The sequence below is a fragment of the Dermacentor variabilis genome, chromosome 1 (genome assembly GCF_050947875.1).
Source record: "Dermacentor variabilis isolate Ectoservices chromosome 1, ASM5094787v1, whole genome shotgun sequence".
Lineage (NCBI taxonomy): Eukaryota > Metazoa > Arthropoda > Arachnida > Ixodida > Ixodidae > Dermacentor > Dermacentor variabilis.
Genome location: NC_134568.1, coordinates 175,593,894 through 175,604,720, shown reverse-complemented (window position 1 = coordinate 175,604,720; position 10,827 = coordinate 175,593,894). Strand labels below are relative to the sequence as shown.

Here is a 10,827-nt window from a genome sequence, read left to right as displayed (position 1 = left end):
CTTATAGGCACATGACAATTATTCCGTGCGCAAACAGTTGTTACGATTGGAGCCCTACATATTCAAAAAAGTTCAAACTGAGACACGTATCTTTTTTCCAATATTATGGAGTGCAGCTCAATAAATGCACGTACTTTGTTTTTTCATAAGACACTTTGAATTTTGGTAAAATCGCATGACCAGGCGAAATTCCAAAGTCTAACTACATCAATCTGAATGATCGCTCAGGCACAGTTGCAGAAGATAGAAGAAAGAAAATGCGGTGTTCATTTAAAGTAGCGTTTATTGGACGAATGAGAGTCATCGAACCTAAAGAGAAGATTATGTTCAATGCATGCAATGGACAGTCAAAGACTAGAAGGTTTTTGTTGCTTTAATTTCTGTGACACCCTTCACAGCCTCACATAACGGCCAGTATGGAAACGGTAAGAAATGCTTTTTCAGCATGAAAAAAAAAATGAAAGAAATGATGCAGCCATGGTACTAAGGATTGAACTAGTTTCGTGTATCGAAGAGAAAAGCCATTATTATCAAATTATGAAGATTATTGTTTCTAAGCATGCAATCTACTTTATGTCGAAAAGTGCCCATTAGTGCAATGAAGTAGAACATTGTTTTCCTTTAATAACACACGAATTTAATTACTCTTTAACTACAACGGGTAATCTTGACACCTTGACTCCTACTAGAGCGTGACGAACCGCACAACAGCCAAAGGCATGGTATGCGCGTGCGACGGTGTGCTTTTTTGAAGCTCACTGCGCAGTCGTGTACAGCGCGCACGTGACCAGAGTATAAGCGTGAATACGATGATTATGTTAGCCATGAACACACGTACAAAACTCCAAAAGCCAGAGGCTGTACCGAGTGAGCGCATCTGCGCAATTGCGTAGCGAAGTGTGACGCCGGCGCAGTTGTGGCTCGCCGTTCTGTGGGCTTTGGCACTGCTGTTGTGACGTGCCTGACCTCAACCGGTATGAAGGTCAGAGGAAACACTAAAGTAACAGTTGTGTGCGATATGCTGCTGGTCTTTCCTGTTCTGGCCACCTTCAAGATGGGATCAGCACCGAGACTGTCAGGCAGAAAATGAACTTCCGCTAATAAGTACTTACGACGCATATACTTTACCCATCATAAAGCCTACTTCCGCGCATCGTATACCTACAACCTTCGTCCTCGCTTCCCAAGGCGCACATCTGCCTCGCGTGAAAAATCCTCGACCAGCAATTTGAAGGAACCTCGCGCTCCGTTCTTAAAGATGATACGTAACGCTCTGGCCAACGATGCCGTTCACGTTGTTGTTGTTTCCGCTCTCCAGGTCGACGTGTGCTTGGCCTTTTTCTACAGCGCTTTCTGTCGGGACGAACCACGTTTTGTCGAGTTGAGCGCCGTTCTGAAGGGGCAATTTCTGCCGCCGCTCGTTCCTTCCGGCGCCCATGAAAATGAGCTTGTCCAGCTGCGCCGTTGGAGCCTCGCACAGCACGAACATCAGATACGTGAGGCAGTAGCTCCAAAGCAAGACCGCGAAGCACAGCGACACCTGCGCAGCAGAAAACATATATAAATTCGAGTTCAGCGCGTAGAGGGTGACCGATATTCAAAACAATTAAGTCAGAATGCGCAACTACTCTAGACAGCTCAACTGCTATGTTCAAAAAAAAAAAAAAAGAAAGGGGGGGGGGGGGACGCCAGCGCCACGAAGTACCGACCGTGCCGCCTAAAAATTGAGTAACAGTGACTCAAACAAAAAGCTGAAGCTAATCTTAATGTTATTACTTACAAGATATGAGAGGCTCCGGGGTGCGCGTGGGCTCTGGTATAACTTCGATCACATGAGGTTTTTGAACAAAGCACGCCACATGAGCACCTTTTGCAGTCCCTCCTCATCAGCAGCGCCACGGCACTGCAGCGTACCCTGCTGCAATATCGTGACCCATTTTACATTCTTTAGATAAGGAAAAACTACTTTAATGCACGAAAACGTAGGAAGGAAGCATGAAAGCGACAGGACAGAGCGCACACTAAAAGCCAAGCTTATTGTTTAGATAGCGGGGAATAAGTACAATCCTAGATGTAGTGGGGGGGGGGGGGAGGAACAGGAGCAAGTGAATTTTTCCATTTCTAAAGAATGCTTCACCAACCAGCCCAAGCAGCCAACCCTTTAGCGTCTTATATGCCCTGTGCCGCATCTATTAAGGGCCCACCAGTTTCAGTAGACAGGCCACATTCTTAATAATAATAATAATAATAATAATAATAATAATAATAATAATAATAATAATAATAATAATAATAATAATAATAATAATAATAATAATAATAAAGTCCGAAGGCACTTGGCCCTATTTAGCAGTTGTGAATGCGGCGCCTGATGAAGAACTCGGCGCGCACATGCAAACCTCGACGGAGCAGAGCGACGTGCCTCTGCCTCTTCGCTCGTTTTGCTGCGTTCCTTCACTCCCTTGCTTCGTCTGCGGTGTACTGGCGTGGACGGCCACGTTTCGCTACTACTGAGGTTGCGGCCGCTTCAGAAACCACAGCGGTACGTACTGCCCAAGCCAGCAAACCGCAGCCGCCTGCGGTGCCAACGCCGCATGCCACCGACGCCCTGCGCGACGAGAGACCGAGGAAGCAGCAGCGTCCACCAAGACCCGAAGGTGCGCGCAGCCGCTAAGCCCAGTGGGGGGTGAGAGAGAGGCACGTCGCGGCGATGCCCTCTCCCTTCACGCAATACCTGGCGCGTTTATGATGCAGGCGTTCCATTTCGCCCGCTCTGCTCCGCCGAGGCGCGCTCATGACGTGGCGTCGCAGCCAGTGGGAACTTAGGCGCCGTTTCCATGATACAGACGCCGGCTTTTTCGTTCAATGGGCCATTTGTTGCTTTCGCATCAATACTACTGCTGCATGGCACTTCGTTTTGTTGTGTAGCATCGAGCCTTCAAAATGGCGTTCAGCGTGGCGAAGAGCACTCGCTCGTAAGGACACTAAGATAGCACATCTGTGAACAAACAAACAAACAAACAAACAAACAAACAAACAAACAAACAAACCAAACAGAATTTTCCTACTTACCAAAGTGAAATGCGAAAACAAAATCCGTTCTCTGGAAATGTGCAGGAACAACATAATGAAGGGATAATGAATCAGGTACACTCCAAACGTGAGTCTGCTCAGTGGCACAAACGCATTCCAGGAAAGGAACTTGTTAATGTACCCTGAAAAGAAAGAACAAAAGGGTTTCGTTGCATGAACAACATTAACCACAAGGTCTTTACTTGCAGTTATATTATGTGAAATTTCTAGACATAGCAAGAAGCACGCGATTCATTTTGATAACGGTGGCGATAGTTGGTAAATGCCCCAAAACATGTCGATTACCGAATTACACTGAATAAAATAGTGAAAGCGTTGTCCTTTAAAGGAACACTAAAGAGAGACGGTTTACACGGATACAGCGTACCTTCAAACCTCTATTTTCATTAATTTCACTGTAAGAGTTTGATTAATAGATGAGAGATTGGAGGTCGAAGCTCCATTTTTTAAATTTAGTGCCAAAACCCCAGCACCGGTACGTCAATGTGATGTCACATATTTCAAACAACTTTCTAGTATTTGGGCCATTGAGACTCAAAATAAGTTCTTGAAACTTTCCAAGTTCAGTATATAGCACTTTTAGACCAGCATTTTGTCCATCTTTACCGATGAAGAATTAATTAGGCCCGAGCAGCTGTCGTCAGAATCAATGACGTCACGGCGAGCTGATGCGGGCGATTGAAGGCGGCGTCGCCAACCATCTCTCGTGTTTTCGTCTTTTTCTGATCTCACCGAGCCTCTTCTCACGAAAGGAGCGAGATTTCCGCCGTTGTAGAAAGGAAATTTATCATTACAGCTCAACCTATTTTTTTTTCGCTTCAGTGTCCCTTTAATATATTCGTCCTTTTTCGTAAGCCATACCGGTCATCGCACTTCTGGCGTAACAGAAGAAATAAATAATAACTATGCCTGGAGTATTAGTGAACGCACTCAATAATTCGCGAATTTTCACTGGAAAGATGTGGTCGTTTACGTACGTAACTGCAAAAGCCTGAAGCGCGATAAGCACTACTAGTTGTAATTTTAATGTGACAGTATTGAAGAGCTGGATGCTGTGAGTAGATGATACTGTGTAATCGATAATAGCGAAGACAAATTGGGGGCACATTGCACCATCTGCTAGCTGTGAAAGAGACATCTGAAACTTTGTTGCAAAGTTTCAGATGTCATGAGTACCACGGTTCAAATAGGTTCAAGCGCGCAACAAATAAATATTTGGTGCGCGCTTGGAGCTGTACAACAATGCGAAGTTTCCCATGCAGATGTGCCACAAACTAATGAGCGTGAACGTAGAGCACATGAATGGTGGCGCATTGTCGTCAATAAACGAAACACTGTCAAACTCGACCTTTATAACGCTAACAGCTCTCATGAGCATGTAAGCATTCGAGAACAACTCTTCAAATGGCAGAAATGCCTTGCCTCCTCGTCCTGTAGCACACGCAAGCGTAATCCAGCCGAGGCACACCGACCACAGTATTCGGTCGAAGAATGCCACAAACAGCTTTCCAATCTCGGAGGTCGGATGTCGCTCCCTGTACCAGGGTTGCTTGTCAAAGACGCAGCCAGCACCAGCAACGAGGGCGACGATCCAGATGAGTGCCTCTACGATCTGGATTTAAAAGAAAACGAAAAAAAAAACTTGGTTATGTTGCAAAACCTACTGAACACAGGATACACCATTTAGAGGAGAAATAAATGAAGTTATCATCCCGTTATCTCTGTGAGTACTATATTATCAATCGAACGCAAATTTAGCTCCGAGGCATGTTTAAAGAGAGACAGATAGAAAGAGAGGAAAATAAGGAGGAGCAAATAAAGTGAGAAGGCAGGGATGGAAACCAGAAAAGCGTCTGGTTGGCTACCATACTCTGGGGGACGGAAAAGAGGGAATAGAAAGGTAAGATAGAGAGAGGGAGGGGAGGGGGAGGAAAGCCGCGGTGAGCTCGCGCACGCATGCGGAGGGCCTGAGCGAGTCAAAGGTGTTCACATAGGCCAGTCGCCCTCAAAAAAGACAAAAGTGCCTTCTAGATCTGTGTGCCGACGAGCGATGGGGACCTGCATAGACAACAACCGATCGTCCAGTCGTCGCAATGCGATAGATAATGCTTGTCATTGCGACTGAAATCGATGAAAATGGCACAATAAATGTCCGATGTTTTCTTCCACACTGTAGACGTCGTATGCAGCACTCTCGGTCATTCCAATCAAAGTAGTGTACGCCTTCGTGAAAGCCCAACCACAGCCGGTACAGAAGCGATGTCTTACGCCGGTGAAGCCCGGTTGGAGGTCGGAGATGTAGCGAAGGGTTCAGTTCGTACAACCTGTTGAGCCTTATATTTGGGGTGTTCCACTCTGTTAAAGAGAGTTTGCGTGCCAGGTGACGAAGCTGCCTTGCAGCGTCTGTCCTGGAAAGAGGAATTGGAACACTGTGTTGTTCTCGATGTGACTCTCGAGCAGCTTTGTCTGTCTGATCATTTCCACTGATCCCGCAATGGTCAGGTAGCCACTGGCAAATAATTTCGCGACCTTTCTGTTTGACGTCGTGATGAAGTTTGACGATTTCCTATGTTAGCTGTTCGTGAGCTCCACGTCTGAGAATTGACTGCATGCTGTGTAAAGCCGGTCTCGAGTCGGAAAACACGGCCCATGTAACAGGACTCTCCTGTGTCAATAAATTGAAGCGCACTGCGCGAAGCCGTGAGTTTTGCAGCCGCGGACGTCGTGACGTGTGACGTATTGAATCGCCAGCGCTGCTCCTCTCCTCGGCATAAACACAGCGCCCCCAGAACTGGTCGATGTGGTCGATCCGTCAGTATAGACGTGTACGCGGCTACTGTATTTCTCGTATAACAGGAGTAAGCTTAATTGTTTTAGTGCAAGCGGTGGTAGGCCTGACTTTTTCTTTAGTCCTCGGATTCTGAGGTGCACTTCACGACGGCACAAACGCCATGGAGGAGATCTCGACTCTACCGCTGTGTACCCCGATCGATGTAAGCGAGGCACGATATGCCCTGACAGTTGTGCGAAATGACCTGCGGGGTCTTTCCAAGGTGAGGGCGGCGAGGTGGTGGCAAGGGGTCCGGGCAGTATGCCTGACATGTGCATGCATTGTCTCGACGACGATGTGCGTCGTGATTGAATAATCTTGAGCAATGGCAATAGTTTCACCCGTTGACGCACTGCATGGTAATCCAGGGCATATTCTCAGAGCTTGGGCTTGAATGCTCTGAACTGTACGCAAATTGGTTTTGCAGGTGTTAGACATTACAATTAGGCTGTAGCGGAGGAACCCAACGAACAACACCCTATACAGCTGTGACATGGATTGTGTGGATCCGCCCCTCCAGTTCTTTCCTGCAAGGAACCTGAACAGATGACATATAGCAATCAGTCGCTTTTTCACGAGGTTCACGTGAGGAGTCCAGGACAAGTCTCTGTCAATCACAACACCCAAGAACCTGCGACTTCTCCTGGACGATATCAGAAGGCAGCAAGATTATAACCAGAACGAAGCCCCGGCAGCTATTTGGTAAAGGTGATTTAACGAGATAGGAATAGAGGTAGATAAGAGGGGCGAAATGGAAGTCCACAGACCAAATTCAAAGGCACACGCGTCCCTCTCCCGACCTACCTTAGGCACGTCTCAGAAATTGAGAGAAAGTGTAAGGCTCTCGTCCAAGGTGACGTAACTATGCCAAAGCATAAAGTACGCGAGAAGTGCAGCGTCAATAAAGTGTGAGGTGAATGTAGCCGCAGTACAATACATAAGTAATTTCTGTTCTGAATTTCGAGTGAAATGTCTGGTTATAATACGTTCTCTTCTAGTTTTCGTGTTACCCGCCGTGGTTGCTCAGTGGCTATGGTGTTAGGCTGCTGAGCACGAGGTCGCGGGATCGAATCCCGGCCACGGCGGCCGCATTTCGATGGGGGCGAAATGCGAAAACACCCGTGTACTTAGATTTAGGTGCACGTTAAAGAACCCCGGGTGGTCGAAATTTCCGGAGTCCCCCACTACGGCGTGCCTCATAATCAGAAAGTGGTTTTGGCACGTAAAACCCCATAATTTAATTTTTTTTTAGTTTTCGTGTTAAAAATTTAATTAGGCAGCCACAGTTGCAAAGGCAGCGTGATACCTCCTTATGAACGTAAATATGTGGCTCAAGATACTCTGTGGCTCCAATTAAGTAGGAGTCACACAGACGACTGTAGATATTTTCACAGCCCAATGGCCTGTCCACTTTTTATTTAAACGAACGTATCAATGTGGAAAAGGTCCGTGGATTCTTCAAATTCTCAATAGCCAAGTTACACGGTTATTTTTTTTTCACAAGTTTACCAGGACAAAATCAGAAAACTATTCGTTCCAAAGTGCAATTTGCCACGGCCTGGTCGCGTTTAATAATAATATTTTCGCAATTACGATTACCTGGTACTTTTTCTTACAAACCACTCAAGCGTAACGATCGCTTCATGTGTATAGGCCCTCATACCGCTCTCGTGACCGGTGTAAACTCGTTGCTGACTTCACTGACGCGAGATTGCACAGTAGTTCACTGGGCCCAACGGTAAAGGCTACTGTGGGAAACAGACCATGACATGACTTTTTGCCTCCCAGCTGAACTGAAGCAACGCCGAGCAAGTACGCTCCACCGGATTCGCCTGGACGTCGCCTTCAGTCGGCGCTGCGCACATTTTATCGGCCGTGCTTACAGTTGGAAGTGTGAACATTGTCAAGTGCCTGAGACTACAAGATGTGCTTTGTGACTGCCCTCAGCATACCCGTCGCAGTGGAAGACGCTGGCTGCTACGCTGGCAGATGCAAGAGGGCAAAAATTGCCGGAAGTACTATTTCAGCCGCAATGTGTGACCACACAGCTCCAATAATAGATACAAGGGCTTTTGTGGACTATATGAAGATCACCGTGCTAGACTGAAGATTTTAAGGGAACGACTGTGTTAGGCGGTTATTGTATATGCGCATCCCTTCTTTCGATCCCCCTAATATTTCATCTTTGTTTCTTGCACCCTTTCTGATTTTGCGTGTGCAGAGTAGCTGGACCTATTAGCTCAGGCCGACCTCTCTGCCGACATTTCCTTCAATTAATTATCTTTCTACTAGGGCCCGGAACCAAACATGCGTTTGTAATAGATAAATTATTCATCTTTTGAACCGCGTTTTGCAGCAAAGCGCATACGTGCCTTCGCGGCAAGATGCGGAGACCCCCACCACGCGATTCACGTGGTCAATACGACAGCGTATTACACTTGATCAACCCATTTCAGTATTACACTGCTTTTGGGATCGGCCCTGTTAACTCTGCGAGAAACCGACCCAGCAGAAGCGCCCAAACACCGGGGAAGAAGGCACAAACAGCTAAAAGGAAGAAGGCCTAGAAAATAAAATAATTTTGCGCTTGAACGTGCATATTTGTTGCAACGAGGATATTTAGGTAGGTACAGGTTCTAGTTTCACTGCGTAATTCCTGAGCGAAGGTAGTCTGTCACCGGCGCATCTGTAGGTGTGTTATAGATGGGTATATATATATATATATATATAAGCTGATTTGTTGTAAGAGTGCCGTCCTGCGCCTGTGCGATTCACCATGACAGCAGCAGCGGCCACTCTAAGCAAATTCCCGGAGAGTTCGCTAAGGAAGCTTCGCATTAAATCAGCAACATGATGTACAGTGATGAAAGACGAGGTCACTGGTATATATATATATATATATATATATACATATATATATATATATATATATATATATATATATATATATATATATATATATATATATATATATATATATATATATATATATATATATATATATATATATATATACGCATGCACGTAGGCATAGTAGGGTATGATTGGCCAGTATTGCACACACCTGAGGAAGCAAGCTTCGCCATGAATGTTGGGAACGCGAGGATGACTATCACCCTCCTCTTTCAAGTGGCAGGCGCTCTCACTCGAGCGGAGCGTGATATTCCCCGGTCGATCTAAAGGTCGTTATGCTTCCTTGCTTCACGGGGTGTGTGTGTTCCACTCACGTAGCGGTTAAAAGCTGAGCGCGGCCTTCCAGATAAACGCTAAAATATAAAACACAAAAGATAAAGAACATAGTTTTCTGTTCTTGGTCTGCCTCCGCCTTTGGACGAAAGTATACATTGCGCCAACTAGTGCCAATATGAATTATTGTCAATAATAACATTGTTCACAGTTCACGTCGATCTGATTAAAAGCGACACTCAGCATCGTATTTCACTCATTTGAGATGACGTCTCTTCGTTTTTGCTGTTCATGATTTCTACGTATCGGCCGGAGATCAGGTCCATGTGTTCACAATGAAGTTCTTATGTTATAAGATTGTTCTCAAGAGCAGTCGGCAGCCATTCGTGATGTACATGCTAGCAAAGGCGTTCTGCCAATGGCAAAGAGCACTTACGGACGAAAAGCTTTTAGAATTCGGCCTTGAACATTAAAAAGGTCCAAGTATAAACCAAACCTTACAACTTCAGGCGTATTTGTCAATCAAAGCTAGAACACGCTTGGCGAAAGAAAAATGCGAAAAAAGAAATGAAAAAAGCAAGAAAGAAAACCACGTAAAGAGAATTTGTTCTGTATTTTCGAAAATTGTACGCACTTACCTTCGACAATTTGACATTCTTGAAGCCTTGCAGCAGATAGAATGTAATGCAGCCGGAAAAGTAGCATACGCCGTGGTAGAAAGGGAACATGTAGTAGTTGTTCAATGTGTCCTCCAGTATTCTGTGCAATTCAAGTAAAACAAAAGAAAGATTGTGGTGATTAGCAGGAGCACATGAAGTCTAACAAAAAAATTTACGTGTGAGTGTTCTCATCGAATAAAGAAATCAATTCCGCTTTCACTGTTGTGGAAGACCGATGTAGCAAATTGCACAGTACGCATGAATGCGATAAGGAAAAGTGCTTTGACTTGAAGCGTCACTTTTACGAATGCATGGTGGGTTCAAAAGAGTCAACAATCAGGAGTATTCGGAGAAAATACAAAGAGTTCACGAAGCCTCGGTTACGAAAGTTCGCTTCTACTAACGCTCGGAAAATCGGCTATTTCATGTTCACCTATTCAGTATTATATTTATTTAGGGCAAAAGGCGTGGGATACAAAAATAGTCCAATATAAGGCGTCATACTTTAGACCCCATGGTCGAGGAGTATTGTATACTTTGAAAACATGAAATATCATGCATGCGATGTTGGAACCAGTACACGTAAGTTATTTCATCGTTCGGGTTTTATTGCAGCTGTTCAAGAGGCAATGGAAGTGGCGTTAGGGTGCACAAAAGAGGTGCATTACGAAATAACTTTATATTCGCGTTTGGTTTGCAAGCTAAATACTCTATATAGCTAATAGAGCAGGTGAAATAAAAAGGTTCTATGAACATATGTTCCTATGAGTGAGTGTCAAGGCATGAGAATGCCTGGGTCGTCAAAGAAGCGGAGCCTGTATTTCCCAAAGCGTCTTTTTTACCCAAGAGAGTTTGCTGATTGGCCGGTGTTCGGGAGCATGCTAAGTGATAGCGAGGTGATCTTTGCAGCGGTGGCCCATCGAGAACGGAGTTACATGAGAGACGTTTTGTGAATAAGGGTGCAGTAGTGTACCAAGTAAACTGTAGCAAGAAATAAAACGTCTACTCGGGTCAGAAGGGCAAATATGCGCGAGCGCATAACTTGGTGTAACTTGGCAT

The 10,827-nt window shown here is 45.3% G+C and overlaps 1 protein-coding gene across 2 annotated transcripts in view; it reads right to left on the bottom strand.

Moving 5' to 3' along the window:
- Positions 1 to 265: 265 nt before the first annotated feature.
- Positions 266 to 10,827, bottom strand: part of LOC142588357 (nose resistant to fluoxetine protein 6-like) — a 45,232-nt gene continuing 34,670 nt past the window's right edge. For both annotated transcript variants that reach the window (XM_075699994.1, XM_075700000.1), the window contains exons 12-15: positions 9,748 to 9,868; positions 4,516 to 4,705; positions 3,073 to 3,215; positions 266 to 1,540 (exon numbers count right to left, since the gene is read on the bottom strand). In XM_075699994.1, the coding sequence (XP_075556109.1) occupies positions 1,253 to 1,540; positions 3,073 to 3,215; positions 4,516 to 4,705; positions 9,748 to 9,868 (742 nt within the window). In that variant the 3' untranslated portion in view covers positions 266 to 1,252. The remainder of the gene's footprint in view (positions 1,541 to 3,072; positions 3,216 to 4,515; positions 4,706 to 9,747; positions 9,869 to 10,827) is intronic.